The sequence below is a fragment of the Odontesthes bonariensis genome, chromosome 4 (genome assembly GCF_027942865.1).
Source record: "Odontesthes bonariensis isolate fOdoBon6 chromosome 4, fOdoBon6.hap1, whole genome shotgun sequence".
NCBI lineage: Eukaryota > Metazoa > Chordata > Actinopteri > Atheriniformes > Atherinopsidae > Odontesthes > Odontesthes bonariensis.
This window is the reverse complement of record NC_134509.1, coordinates 20733864-20749850: the sequence shown is the minus strand read 5'-3', so window position 1 is coordinate 20749850 and position 15987 is coordinate 20733864. Positions and strand designations below refer to the sequence as shown.

The window sequence follows — 15987 nt, the reverse complement described above, 5'->3', positions numbered from 1 at the left end:
TGAAGTGACATTTGGCTCGACTTTTCTTTTGCTTTCCCCGTGTTACCTGCTGATGTGGCGGGTGCTGACCTTAACTTCATGCATTCTTGACATTCTAAGACATGCTTACGGCATGATGGAGCAAATTGCTTGTGTTGCCACCTCCAGCGACAAGTGTAGCCCGACAACACTTGCATAAAATGGTTGTTTGGTCGACGTCGGATTTTTTGAAACCAAAAAACTTCCAAACTACAGACACGGCTGCTTTTTTTTTGGCACAAGTTCTTCTGTGTCAGGATGTTCTACTAGTTTTGCAGCTTCGATTTTGGAACTTTGCATGTCTATCCAATCCACCTTCACCTTCCCTTAACGCAAGTGCTTATTACCACCTCGCACCCATAGACAGCGCAACACTGAAAAGGGTCCCGTGTCAAACAATGTCGTGCGATGCAGCGTTCCCCCCCATTGTGTAATCAAATACGGTATATTAAAAATTCATATCATAACGAAATTATAAACCGGTTTTTGGTGTGAACCGGTATACCGCCCAGCACTAACGAGGACTTTAACGGCGGATCTTTTGGGCTGTCGGGCGTATCGACATCGACTTAAGCCCAGAGTTTCTGGTCAGAACGTTGGATTATAAACAGATTACCACACTTTATTCTGCTCATGGATCCTTTGTGTGAATCATTAGAATCAAACATCTGTAATCACACTCACTGGCTTTTAACCGCAGACGTATTTCCTGGTTTCTCTGCTGCCCCTCACAGCTTTACAATCTGCATTTAATTGCATCCTGAATGCTTACGCTTCTCTGAAAAGGTCGCCTGTCCTCAGGTAGTGACACAATGATAAATGGAGCCTGAGCCGGCACTGAGCACACCGTTAAAAAGAGTTTGTTTCCAGTGTTGTATAAAGTACTGAAATCTCACACTCAAGTAAAAGTATAGGTACCCCTCCAAAATATGACTTTGGTAAAAGTCCAAGTCACTGACTGAAATGTTACTTGAGTTAAAGTCTTAAAGTATCCGAAACGTCTTGTACTTAAGTATGAGAATTACTGTAAAAATAGATGTACTTAAGTAATGTAATGAAAAGTATGAGTAAAAAGTAAACAAGGCAAATGCAGTTTGAATGACATTTTTTATATTTTGATAAACTTTGAAGGTCAAATACACTTAAAATCTACACACAACCAAGAGCAGGCAAAATTTAGACCAGGTTTAGACAGAAAATACAAACTTTGTGAACCTTTAAGTTTTTCTTCTTCAAGTAAGGTCAGTGCTGAAAATGAGGCGTACATTACACCATTAAGGAAAAAAATTAAACAAAAGAGGCTGCTACTGTTATTGCCATCATTATAAACAAAATTTAAAGAAAAAAATAGGAGAAAACTGAAGCTTATCTGGCATCTGAAGTGGGAGTCCAGTTTGAAACCCCTTTTGTAAACCTTTCTAAAAAATAAATAAAATAACTCAGTACAGAAAATGCGGCCAACCTCACCAAGAAAAAAAGCTGTTACGATTACTTTACTTCACAAGCTATAGGAGGTGCACACACAACCGCTCATTATACAAAAGAAAAAAAGAATTGGGAGGGAACTGCAGCTTATCTGGCATCTGAAGAGGAAGACCTTTTTTGTAAAACTACCTTAAAACCTAAAAGAGGGGAGTTTCTGTAGGATAGAATTTCCACGTCTTTGGGCAGGCATAACATGCATGGGGTCAAAACACTGTTGCGTTTTCTCTCTCTCTCTCTCTCTCTCTCTCTCTCGTCTCTCGACTCGACTCGACTCGCTCTCTCTCTCTCGACTCTCTCTCTCGACTCTCTCTCGACTCTCTCTCTCTCTCTCTATCTCTCTCTCTCTCTCTCTCTCTCTCTGATGTACAAAGTATTCCAAAATATACTTAAGTACAGTAGTGAAGTATTTTTACTTCGTTACTATACAACACTGTTTGTTTCCCGTGGCCTTCATGAGTTTAATGTCGGTGTTTTACGGTGGTGGTGTGAGGCCCCCCACCTCCCAGGAGGGTGGAGCTCCCCCTTCAGGTCAACATGATGTGAGCGTTCCTCATCTTCTAAGAAAACTGTCATGGTTATGTTTAAGCTCACTCTACCAGATGTCTGACTCATGCATTATATATTATCATATGCTAAAATGCTGAGATATAATAGGAAATCAAAGTGGTTCATGCTTTCCCCGCTTGCTTGTCTCATTACAGTTTCTCTCTTGTCTCATTTTACTAATTACCTCCGAATGATATCTCCCCTCACTTTGCAGTGAGCTCCGATTTCAGACGCTTTGCCTCCATCACTCACTAACACCATTATGCCCTTCAGATACCACTCAATATCGACACGAGCGCCGCGCCTCTTGGAATTCAGACGCTTTTATCTGATCATACCTAAATTGAATTAGCCTGCCAGCTCCACAGTAATGCTGCTGTTCCAACCTCTGCAGATGAAAGGTGCTGAAATGTGGGCATCTTTTGCTGAGAGCTGCTCAGTTTGGCCACTTAGTGATGTGACAAACAGGAGGCAGAGCGTCAACTTTAGGGTGACACTAAAGTGAGAAATTAGTGTGTAATTGGGACGGTGACACCATCATCCCACAGCTGAAGCATTTTAACACGGTTTCTAAGTGTTTAAACACAGAATGCAGGACAGTTATAAATCAGCAAATCTAAATGATGGAACATACACTCACTTTATCAGGAACACCTGTCTAATTACCTGTTAACACAAACAGCTAATCAGCCATTCGCATGGCTGCAGCTCAGTGCATTTAGGCATGTAGAGGTGGTCCAGACAACTGGCTGCAGTTCAAACCGAGCATCAGAACGGGGAAGAAAAGGGACTTTGAACGTGGCGTGGTTGTTGGTGCCAGACGGTAACTCCAATCAGGGGCGGTTCTAGGGGCGGGCCGACCGGGCAGGCGCCCGCGGCGGCATCGCGGGAGGATAAAAAAAAAAAAAAAAAAAAAAAAAACGATCCAAAAAAAAAAAACCGGGGGGGGGGGGCGCCAGCACCGGGTTTCTCCCGGGGCGCAAATCAGTGTCGGACCGCCACTGACTCCAATAAGCACTCGTTCCAACCGAGGAATGCAGAAAACCATCACTGAACGCACAGCAGGTGGAACCTTGAAGAAGATGGGCTGCAGCAGCAGGAGACCACACCGGGTGCTGCTCCTGTCAGCTGACAGCAGGAAACTGAGACTACAATCCACACAGGCTCACCAGAACTGGACAGTAGAAGATTGTCTCGAGTTTTCAGCTGCGACATTCATCTGGTCGGGTCAGAATTTGGCGTAAACAACATGAAAGCATGGATCCATCCTGCCTTGCATTAACGGTTCAGGCTGCTGGTGTAATGGTGTGGGGGATACTTTCTCTGCACACTTTGGGCTCCTTAGTACCAACTGAGCATCGTTTAAATGCAGCAGCCTACCTGAGTGTTGCTGCTGACCATGTTCTTCCCTTTCTGACCACAGTGTACCATCTTCTGTTGGCTGCTTCCAGCAGGATAATGCACCATGTCACAGAGCTCATATCATCTCAAACTGCTTTCTTGAACATAACAATGAGTTCCCTGCACTCCAATGGCCTCCACAGTCACCAGATCAATCCAACAGAGCAGCTTTGGGATGTGGTGGAACGGGAGATTCTCATCATAGATGTGCAGCCGACACATCTGCAGCAGCTGCCTGATGCTGTCATGTCAATATGGAGCAAAATCTCTGAGGAATGTTTCCAACACCTTGTTGAAAGTATGAAGAATTAAGGCAGCTCTGAAGGAACAGGGTGGGGGGTCCAACCTTTTTCCAGCAGGGTGTAGCTATTAAAGTGGCCGGTGAGTGCATGTGCCCATTCTTTATTTTTCAGGGTGAAACACAGTTTCATGGCTCCATCTGAAACTGCTCAGACAGATTGCTGCTGAAGCTTACTGTTCAGCCACGTTTCATAGTGTGGATCCTTTCATCAATACCTCCTGTAACGTTTCAAATGACAAACGCACCAGAGTTATGAGAATTACGAATGAACAAAAATTGATCAAGCTTTTTTAGTTGGGAGCAAAAAAAAACTGTGCACATGTCTGATAAATGCTCATCACACGCTACACTCATAGTTCTGCTAGATGAACTGGTTGAACTCATCAATCTTTAAGGTCTTTGTTTCAAACAGTAAAAGTTGAAACACGAATTCATGTTGCGCTGCGAAGCCATTCGTCAGGCGGCAGGCTGTTGGGTGGAAGGCATGTTTGTTATGTAACAGAAGGGCCTCGGTGAGCGTGATAATGATTCAGACCGGTCTCAACGGGTGCTTTTCTGTTGCATAACTATGACACCTCTGTGTCCCTTTCATCCGTGCACACGCATGCACTTTATTTAATGAACTGAAGGCGCTCAGACGATGCGCACGTCCTCTGTCTCCGACTTTAAAAGCTCTCGAGCTCAACCACTCTGGGCCTGAGCTCCATGCTGACTTTGCTCTTATGAAATCGCACGAGGCAGTGAAGTGTGAGATGAAGCCAACAACAGGTGGCAGAAAACAAGCTGACGGCAGTGAAGCGACGGCAGCACAGAGTCAAAGTTAACGCTCACGCTGTGTTTTTTACGTGCACTATCTGCTTCTATTTCTCAGATTTCGATGCTATTTCTGTCCAACTGCTTTTTCAGGTTTACACTCCCTCTGCTTCGTGGTTCGACTCCTTTAGTTCATGAGAATAAATCATTGTTATTAGACGACATGAAGAAGCTTTTAAAGCCGTGCATCTTCATATGAGTCCATGTGACGCTGCAGAGGAGACATCTCTGCCAGCGTGTTAGTCACCTCTTCACTGATTCAGATCCTTATTTTTGGGCTGATATTTTCAAATGTGAGCAGCATCCTTCTTAAATGTAAGAAAACGTTGAGCTGTCGAGTTAAAGAAGTGATTCATGCTTCACGTGTTGCTCTAAAAACCTTTTGGTTGAATTTGGTACAGTTGGTGTCAAATTGAATGAAATCTGTTAAACGCTGTTGAAGATGTTTTTCCAACTCGAGCTTTCAGAATAACTTTATCCGCCCGTGGTTTGGTCGAATTTCTTTGAAATCTTCTTCTTCTTCTCCCTTTATCAGGGAGTTTTACTATAGCGAGTTGATCTCGCATCATTGGCTTGGCACATGTTTTACACCGGATGCCCTTCCTGGCGCTCACACTCACTCCTAGGGTTCATTTTAGAGCTACCAAATCACCAACGACCTCCTCATGGCAGCTGACTCCGGTTTCATCTCCATCCTCATCCTCCTCAATCTGAGTGTGGCCTTTGACACCATTTCTCACCCCATCCTCCTCAGTAGACTCTCCTCCTTAGGTATCACCAGCACCCCCCTGCACTGGTTTCACTCCTACCTCACAGGTTCACTCAGTTCATACAGCTCAAGTCCTTCTCCTCTCAGCCCTCCCACGTCACTTCAGGTGTTCCCCAAGGCTCTGTCCTGGGGCCCCTCCTCTTCATCATCTACCTCTTCCCACTTGGCAAATATCTTCAGAAAATTTGGTATACATTTCCACTGCTTTGCGGATGACACCCAGCTCTATCTGTCCAGTAAACCTGACTCCTCTCTCCCTCCCTCCTCCCTTACCCACTGCCTCTCTGAGATTAAATCCTGGTTCACCTAAAACTTCCCACACACACACACACACAGGGAGAACATGCTAACGCTAACCATCACTCCACCGTGCAGCCTTGAATTTCTTTGAAATAATCTAGATTATATAAACTCATATGTTGGAGAAGATGACAGAGTTTCTCAGATTTAGGTCAGGTTTTGGACTTGGTCACTGATGTTGAAGTGCAGACCTGCTGTCTCTTTCCATTTCCATCACGCACTCTTATTTCTCTTCTGTCTTTTCCACTGGACACGTAGTCCAGAGATGAAGCAAAATCCAAAGTAAACCGATGAATGTATCATCCTCTGCTGTAATATCCAGACATATGCCAAACTTAGCCCTTATAAAGTATGTCACACAATACCTTAATGTATGGTGTTCATGATAAAGTTTTAGCTACTATCGTGGAATGCCATTGGTTAAATGTTACCCACACAGAGTTAAAGTCAACCTGTAAAACAGTTCTTCTCTTCTTCGGTGTTTTCAGGCACGTTACAAGCAGAGTCTGGACCCCACAGTGGACGAAGTGAAGAAGCTCTGCACATCGCTGAGACGCAACGCCAAGGAGGAACGAGTCCTCTTCCACTACAACGGCCACGGAGTGCCGCGACCCACCGTCAACGGAGAAATCTGGGTTTTTAATAAGGTACCGCACACGCACAGACCTTCTCAAGCAGGTGCTGGAGCCAGTTCAGCCGGCTTCTAAAAAACTGGCAGATTTTCCGCAGCTGGAGCGCCATCTCAGAGCCACGTGACGCGATAAACACGTCTAAATGTGTCGTTTTCTGACTCTCAGAGCCACGTGACGTGATAAACACGTCAGAATGTGGCGTTTTCTGACTCTCAGAGCCACGTGACGTGATAAACACGTCTAAATGTGGCGTTTTCTGACTCTCAGAGCCACGTGACGTGATAAACACGTCAGAATGTGCAGTTGATTGGCATCAGGAGGAGCTTTACATTCATAAAGTTTCCCTTGGCAAAGCAAATGTGTTTGGTATTCAGATTACAATTCTGCTGCCATAACGCCTTACAGGACGAGGAAAAAAAATCAAAAATCAAATCAATATCGGTACCGATACAAACATCGGAAACATCAGTGGATTTGTGGATTTAGAGAACTGTGCTCTCAAATGTACAAACATTCAGTCATTAATTCTGGGACTTTAATGGAAGGTCCCAAAAAAGACTCGGCTATCTGTTGCTGAGATGAAAGGAGAAATTATCAAAGCCTACATAAAGAACAGCTTCATGCTCCCTGCAGATTGATACTGTAAACCTTCAGATAACTGTACCAAACCTCAGGAGGAGCCACAGAGTGATTTAATCTTTCTCTCCTCCGCTCGCACTGACGGGCTGCTGGTTCATTCTGCCTCTCACTGAACAGACTCTGCGATCAACTCTTTGGTCAAATTAGCTGTCGCTGAATCTGGAGTGGGCTTTGTGTTATGATCATTATGTAACGCAATGACACGAAGGAGACGAGCATAAAGGGACTGTTTTACAATTAAACTTTGTTTCAAAGATTTTTAGTAGAATATTTAAAACTTCTTCTACTTGGTAACAGTGTGACCCAACCAGCGTTCGTCCTGTGTGTCGAGCTGTTGGAGGGGAGTATTAGTGGGGCGGCTATATCGAAGCTCTGCAAACATCTAAGATTGTCTGGGAAAACCTGAATGTACAGCAATCTGAGATGTCCTGGGTCCAGCCCTCATTTCTTTATATTTTCCTTACCATCAGCCAGACTTAAGAAACAGTTCTCTAGGTTTTTCTGTAGATATTTTCTGCTTTTTCGCTCATTTTCAGTCCAGTCTAATTTCTTAAGCCACTAAACTCTGACCTATGAATCATTCAGGCAGAAAAAAGGCTCCTAACTCAAGGGATGAACGAGTGTTGTGTCCACACATAACAAACTTAGCAAAGAAGCCATTTTAAATTGGATCTTTAGGCACTTTGTTCCCAGAAGCCTGTCACAGAGGCACATCATTTGTTCCCATTTCTTTAGTTGCATCTATGAAAAACAGCAAAGATAACACAGTCTGACAGACAGAAAATAGGATTTCTGCAGCAACAAGGTGATTCCCAAAGAGCTGTTAGCTGAAAACTTGGCATATCTCAGCATGGTGTGCAGTGTGTCCTTAAAACATTTGAGGAAACTGGACAAGTGGAGGACAAAAGAAGAAGTGTCAGGCCTAAAGAACTATCTACAGCAGATGAACAGGATCTGAAAGTGATGTCCTTAAGAAAGAGGAAAAAATCCAGCAAAGACCTGACACAGGAGCTGAGAGATGCATCTGGACCTTCAGCTGATCCATCTGCTGTTGGCCCAAGCCTCATCAGAAATGGGCTCCATGGAAGGGTGGCTGTCAAGAAGCCGTTCTTAAGGAAGGGAAACAGGGAGAAAAGGCTGAGCTGTGCCAAAGGACACAAGAAGTGGACTGAAAATCAGTGGCAACAGGTCTGATGGAGGGATGAATCCTCCCCAGAGCCCGGACCTCAACATTACTGAAGCAGTGTGGGATCATGTTGGCAGAGAACGGAACAAAAGGCAGCCGACATCCAAAGAAGAGCTTTGGGATGTCCTTCAAGAAGCCTGGAGAACTATTCCTGAAGACTCCTTAAAGAAATGATCAGACGCTCTGTGTATGTGTCACTTCTCAGGGTTTTCTTTTGTCAACCAGCCAAACATAATGAAAAAGACACTTTTCTCCTCTTGCTTTCCGGAGGTAGAGATCATGTTTCTGCTTCACATGTCTGTAAATATCCTCATTTAATCACTTCGATGCTTCAGATTTGAATCTCCTATAAAAGCAGAGTCTGAGGACGCCCATTAAAGCTGGTTTGAATTAATTCTGTTCACGTCTGCAGTCGTAAGACTTGTAATTGACCATCATCCATGTTGCCATTAGATTGTCCTGCTTTGGGAGTTTCCGCCTGGAAACTTAAGTAGAATTGAAGAGGCTGTGATCAAAATGCAGGTCGAGTAAATCGGTGGTGCCTCAGGAGGTTCCAGAGAATGTTCCGGTGCTCTTAGAAGAGCAAATAAGCTCACAACCAAACATAAAAACTCAGATTCACACACTGATCCCAGCACGGAGCTCTGCTAATATGCACAGATTCCCTGACGTCGGCGAATCGGTGGCCTGTCGCCTCGTCCTATAAGTAAGCACCCTCTTATGATGATGCACTGCTGTTGTCTGGATTTAGCTGTTTTCTCCACGTCCTCAGTACACCCTCGGGCCATACGACATCTCCCTTTCCCTCTCCGCCTTTCTGCCTTTCCTCTTGTCCTGTAAAGTGCAGCTGCTCCGTCCCCGGCTGCTGAAACAGGATATCGGCCGTGATTTCACGTGGCTTTCAGGGAACCTGTGTGGGCCCAGCACCTTTTAATATCACCACCATAGATTTATATTCCTCTCTTCTTCCCATTATTCTCATTTTTCTTACTTTTCCTCATTAAAATGTTCTTCTTTCTAATGCGTCTCTCATCCTTTACCCAAACTTTTCATCAAACAGATGCCCGGTTAATAATTAAACACAAATCTATAAAAGTGAGTTATCAGCTAAACGCGATGCTCCACCCCCCCCACCCCCCTCGTTCCTCACCCCCGTCTCTCGTTTTTCTCTCTTGGTGTTTTTCAGAACTACACCCAGTACATCCCGCTGTCCATCTACGACCTGCAGACGTGGATGGGGAGCCCGTCCATTTTCGTCTACGACTGCTCCAACGCGGGGATCATCGTCAAGTCGTTCAAACAGTTCGCCCTGCAGAGGGAGCAGGAGCTGGAGGTGAGCAGCCGGTGCAAAACAAACACAACAGCAGTAAAGGGGGCCCAAAAAAACCGATGAGTCATGCAAACGCAGTTTGTGTGCAAATGAATAGGAGAAAATGAAGTGTTGGTATCAAGAGAGCTACTCATATGTACAGCGTCTATGAAGGAGACCTCATTGGTGTCGAGTCATGGTTCTCAGCTGGAATCCTCTCTGGTGCTGTGATGCAGCCATGAAAATTAGCAACTGGGATTTGTTATTTTGTCCCCTCTCTCTCTCACACACACACACACACACACACACACACACACACACGCACTGTGCATCCATACCAGCCTCAGCCCTTTCAGCGCTTCGTCTTTTCACCACGTTGTCTTTCTTTTTTCTCCCAGCTGAGGCGTGTTGTGTGAATTCCTAATGAGATGGCGCTGTCATTCATTTAAATTATTCATGCAGAAGTTTCAGCCTCACTGTAGATTGGCTGCAAAGCGAGGCGGAGGATGTACAGTAAAGAAAAGCTGCTGCGAGCGCTGCGGTGTCCATTAGAGTGAAGGCGAAAGGCAGCAGAGGAAACTGCTGAGTTGCTGCAATATTTGACAGAACCCATCACCAACGTCTCCATCCTCGGCCTCACCTGCTGGCTTTTCCCGCGCGACTTTGGAGGTCAAGGCGAGCGGGTGTCGACGTGGCTGAAACCAAAGCTCCGTCCTTCTCTCACAGAGTGTTAGTTAGTGAGTTATCTGTGCTAAAATCAAAGGTTCACCCAAAAGACAGACCATGAACGCCAGCTCCCAGAACCTCTAGCAGAGGAGAACAGAAGCATAATGTGTCCACAGTCAGTGAAACCGATCAGAAACAGACTCTTAAAACTATTAAAACACATTCTTTGTATGCTCTGTGTTACAGTAATAATCACCCGGGGGCTCACGGCAGCAAACTGATGCTGCTTTGGTTTGGTTTGGTTTTGTTCTCAAGTAATCACTATTTTCCTCATTTTCTGCTGCTGATCCCTTTAATATACACGAGTCTGCTCACCAGTGGGCCTGGGTGTTAGAACACAGCACAGGAAGGTAAAGCCGGCCTGCAGGGCCTCCACATGTGCAGGTTTAATCCTGCAACAACAGATGAGGAAAAAGTAAACGTGTAACTTTCAGCTGTGTTCGGGTGTAAAACATGAGACAATAGCCGCATTCGCACTGTAGGAACCTTTTGCAGTTCCAATAACCTTTTAATCCGCGGGGCCGTTTTCTCCCGCATTCACACATACAGGAACTCGGGACCATCTCCCTCAGTTCCTGTAACCATTTTAGCTCCTTCTCCGAGGTCGGGTCTTTTCAGGGTTCTATAGGAACACATCTGACGGAGGTGTTTGGTGGTCGGTAGCTACGCCCCTTGTCATGTTGTCACGGCTGAAATGTTTCATCATACGACACAGACAGAACCGGCGGGTGTTTAATAAGTTAAACTTACACGTCGTCTCCTTTGTCTGCAGCGCTCTGCTCTCCTTCCTTCATGAAACCAAGAAGTATCACCTGCGCTCGATCCTTCGTCTCCTGACTCTCTCTGTGTGCTCTTCCAGCGTCGATGTTAGACGCCCGATGTGATCGTCCATGATTAACATCACCATCATGCAGACCATGAACACGGTGGCCTCCCCGCTCTCCATGTTAGCTTCTTGGTGGTGTTTTTTCTACTCTCCTTACTTTTACCGGGTTTTGTTTTGTTTTGTTTTGTTTTGTTGTTGAATGTGGCGCTAAAGTAACACGTCACTATCGCAGACGGCTGCGCCGCATCAGTCCCCATCAAGGTCCCGACTCATGTGCGAATGCAAAATGAAACAGTTCCCCTGGGGAAGGGCAGTTATTAGAACGAAATTCGAGGTGGAGCGTTCTTAGAACTGCTCTGTCCGAATGCGGCTAAAGAGCTGGTGGTGCTTTATGATAAGAGAACCAAAGAACAGCTGGTGCTCATTTGTTGTTATTAGCAAACGTCTGAGATCCAGCACATGCAGCATCCTGTGAAGTTGGAGTTGGGTGGAGGTGAGGATGAGGAGGATGTTGACATCAACAGGAGGTGTCGGCATGATGAAGATTCCTGCGTGGGCTTTTTTTTGGTAGACAAATCAACATTATGAGACTTCTCAGTCCTTTGGCCTCACTGTTAACCAGTCGTGAGATCGGAGCTCAATAAGAACCTACAGTAGAAGTTCTGTTCACTCCATGAAAAGCTTCGGTGAGCTTGGCCTGTTTACACCTGACGGGCTGGGACCTGCAGTGCTGCTGAGGGCAGCCTCAGCAAACAGTCTGTTTAATGTTTTTTTGTCAGTGAAGCCGTGGAAGTGTTTATTGGAAGGTTTAGCTGAAGGATTTCTGCCAGGACATAAGCTTAGGAAGTACTTCGGTTAGATTCAGGGGAAGTTGCATAACGTCCATGTGCGATTTTACTTTTCCCCCGTCTTTGCGTCACACGGGCGGCGTGTCACAGGGCGGCGTAATGGAAGATAAAGGAAGGCGATGACTTCTGGGGACTTTTTAATCAAGCAGAGGGAGTCCCCCTACCTTACCTACCTGCAGCTGCATCCCTGTGCCGTGACATAGATGTTCGCAGGTCGAGTCGTCCAACGGCACACCGCTGACAAGCCTTCTGTCCCGATCTCGCCCGTTTCATCACCGCAGCGATGCAGATGGAGTCCTTGAACGGGATGAACGAGGGGAGGATACGAGAGGAGAAGGAGGTGTTTTATCAACCCCCGACTGTCCCATATCAAGCTGCTCCTGCGGTTCGGGCAGTTCATCGGTGTGAGTGTGTGTCTGCGTGTGCGAGTCGAATGTGTGCTCTGAGTGCACAATTACAGAGCCACCTGCTTCCTTTTAAATATCTCATCACTTCCTGTGTGCACTCAGCAAACAGGCTCAGTGCATTAGCTGTGGGGCAGAGTGTGTGTGTGTGTGTGTGTGTGTGTGTGTGTGTCACTGCAGCTCTATCAGATACAGCACTGATGTGTTTGTGTTGCAAGTGTTTTCCTTTCTCTTTATTTCAATTTAATGAATAATGAATGCGTGGCTGTAAAAAATGCATTTTCCAATTAGAGCAACATTTGGGCTGGTGCACGTGCACAGCTGCGCTCCTCCGCTGACGCCGTGTTGCATCTAAAATCCTCCTCGTGTGCAGAATTAGTCTCAAAAATGAAAAAGAAAGAATTCTCTGCAGATGTAGGATTTCATCCGCAGTGAAAGAGAGAAAAGAAAGCTGTCATGATGATTTTCATGGTGATTCACGAGATTACAGTATGCTAATGAGGTAATTACAGCGGAGGCTTGGCATTAATCAGCTTCTGCTGGCTGTGTTGTTGTGTTTAACGTCAGGATTATCACAGTTTCCTCTCATTTCTTTCAAGAGACAATGCTCAAGCCTCAGAGACGTCTGCCTTTTGCATGAAAATTTTACTCATTAGACTCTGGGAAGAGAAATGATGCTATAAAACGATTGGCGCAGATCCTTCGGCGCGGCAACAACTCCTCCTCACGCCATGCGAGCATCTCAAAGAGAAATGAGAAAGGATAAAGACAGCTGCTCACGTGGCACCACCCCTCACACTACTCTGATTATTTATGCAGAGCGATGCTGTAATTACGTTACGTATCCCAACTTCCACCTTTATACTTACACCACTTATTACAGAGGCTGTTATTGAGTTATTTTACTTGCTCAAAGCAGCATAAGACACAATAAAGAAGTATTATATCAAATTCAAATAACTTTACTGGAAACTGCGTAGTGAAGTGAATAAACCGGGCTGCGTGCTGTTATCAGAGGGATGCAGGCTACACTGCCCGTGGTGGTGAATTATTTGTCTGAACCCAAAAGAAAGAAACAAAATGGAGTTGCTTTTCCTTCTGGTAATATCTGGTGAGACGGGACATCTTTTCCAGGTCAGACGCTATTTGCAGACTTGTTTCCATTCTTAAGATTTAAGATTGAGACGTTATTATCATGTAGAATCATGAAATTACTCCTCCGCCTTTAACCCATCCAGGTTGGCACCTGTTGGACACACTCATGGAGACAGATGCCATACACTGGAGCGTGGGTAGCCACTCACAGCGCCCAGGGAGCATGGGGGTACGGTGCCTTGCTCAAGGGCTCCTCAGCCCGTGGCAAGGTGGTGGACTGCCACCCCTCCAGCTGTCAGTTCACCCATCTATTGAGCGGTGTTATTGTGTTGTTAGTTTTTACCGTCTCAGTTAACCTTTTCTTATTCACGTCCTCTTAATGTGAGTCAAAAACTGCATCAGAGACCCAGCTGCAGTCAGTCCTCTTCCTCCTTCTTCTTCTTTGGTGTTCAACTGGTCCCTAACAGCTTTGATGTGTGTTTGTTGTCGTTGGTTCCTTCAAGCTCCAGCTCACTTTCAACCAATCGGCTTTCAACCTTCCACACAGCATCACCTCTGAAGACTTTGTGCTTCTCATCCACTTTATATGATTACAGCCTGTTGATGCATCTATTTTATGTTGAAGTGAGACGGACTCTTTGATCTGAACCTGTTCTGGCAGCATGTGGTGGATCGACTGCTTACCAAGACACTTTATGTTGGTATTTCCTTTAATGTGCCACCGATCTGCACATGTAGACATAGCATGAGGGCTTTGGCTGGCTCTTTATATTCAGGTTTGCTGATAATAGATACAACTCTTGATTGATAAGGCCAGTTTATTTGTAGAGCACGATTCAAAGTGCTTTACAGCTACAAGAAGGCAAATAAAATCATTCCAAAAAAACATAAAAAAATAATCATTAATTAATCAAATTAAAAGTGAAGAGTGCAGATAAAACACTTTCAGGTGTCATATGGACGCTTAATAGAACTGTTTTCAGCCTGGATTTAAACATTGTCAGAGTTGAGGCCTGTCTCACATCTTCTGGAAGGCTGTTCCAGATGTTAGGAGCATAAAACTGAAACGCAGCCTCACCTTGTTTAGTCCTGACTCTGGGCACCAGCAGGAGACCCCTCCCTGAGGTTCTCAGAGCCCGAGTTGGTTCATATGGCTCTAACATGTCAGAGATGTACTTTGGCGCTTGACCATGAAGAGACTTGAACACAAGCAGAGCTGTTTTAAAGTCTATTCTCTGAGCGACAGGAAGCCAGTGCAGAGACCTGAGCACGGGACTAATATGGTCGTATTTCCTGGTTCTAGTCAGGACTGGAGCAGCAGCGTTCTGGATGTACTGCAGCTGTCTTATAACCCGTTTAGAGCCCAGTGAGCAGGCCGTTACAGCAGTCTAACCTGCTGGAGACAAACGCATGGATCAGTCTTTCTAAGTCTGGTTTAGACACTATTCCTTTGATTCTGGCAATGTTTTTTAGATGGTAAAGTTCACTCAAACACTGGCTGCTAAAAGAAGTCTCCTCCAAATATTCTCTGAATCCAGCTTCATCTGTAATATCTCAGTGTCTGCGTCTGCTTCTGTTTCAGTCGTTCTGTGGTTCTCAGGCTGTTGGCCGGAGCGTTTTTTCTATGAATTAGCAAAAAAGAAGCAAGAGACGTGGACGTCTTCACGTGTTTCAGCTGTCCACACTGATTTGAATCGAATCGAATCAAAAGCTAAGAGCTAAGAGCTGCAATATGAAAGAAGCGTGCTGCTGGAGTCGGTGATGATGAAGATCATGGATTGCTGCTTCCAGTACCAACTTATTAAAGTCTGCTCAGCAAAAGACCAACCATATTGAGCTCCCAGCAAACAGATCCACAGTGCAGCAGCACAATGAGGACATAAACAGTCAATTAGTTTGAAATAATGCGCATGCCTTTTCCGTATCTCATGTTTGCAGGTATCGACCGAGCCGTCCCAGAATGTGAAAATGAGTCTCTAATTCTGCTCTCAGAATAGAGACTCATTTCTCAGAATAGAGAATAGAGACCTGATGCTTGTTTATCCTCACAGACCACCTACTAAGAGGGGGGGGGGGTTTACTCACGTGGATCACAAATTTATCACATTATCACGATGTGCTCAGAGGTGTCAGTCGTCACTTTTTGCATGTTAGCTTCAGGCCGCAAAAACACAAAAAAGCTGCAATTTTCTGTGGTCAAACGGTGAGAAATCCTGAAGAAAAAAGTGACTTTTCTTGCTCATCCCATGGCGTCCATAACAGAAACTGAAAGTTGTGCTTGTTTGTTTCAGGCTTTAGTGAGATTTCTCTTGTTTTGCCAATTCCACATTTCAATTTTTAATGCGGTACAGCAACTTATAAAGACAAAAACAAGCCTGCAGTGTGCGAGGAGTGGCTGCTAATGAATGCAGCATCTCTCATTTAGAACCAGCTCAGCGGAGGAAAAACAACGAAATTTTTCCTTAAAGGTGGGGTCTGAGATCTTGGAAAAACGGTTCCTGCAAGCTATATTTTTGAAAATACACAACTTTGCCTCTCCCTTCAGCCCACCCCTCGAAACCACGCCTTCAAAACACATAAAAGAAGTCACGAGTCTGTGAACGCGCAGGGGGGAGGGGTGAGGGGGGCTGACGGTTGATTGGCATGTCAGAATCCAATAGAAGTAACTCTCATCATTACTTCTATTGGT

At 45.2% G+C, this 15987-nt stretch overlaps 1 protein-coding gene across 7 annotated transcripts in view; it reads left to right on the top strand.

Moving 5' to 3' along the window:
- Positions 1-15987, top strand: part of rptor (regulatory associated protein of MTOR, complex 1) — a 193280-nt gene that overhangs the window by 52772 nt on the left and 124521 nt on the right. For all 7 annotated transcript variants that reach the window (XM_075463436.1, XM_075463435.1, XM_075463433.1 and 4 more), the window contains exons 5-6: positions 6122-6280; positions 9277-9423. In XM_075463436.1, the coding sequence (XP_075319551.1) occupies positions 6122-6280; positions 9277-9423 (306 nt within the window). The remainder of the gene's footprint in view (positions 1-6121; positions 6281-9276; positions 9424-15987) is intronic.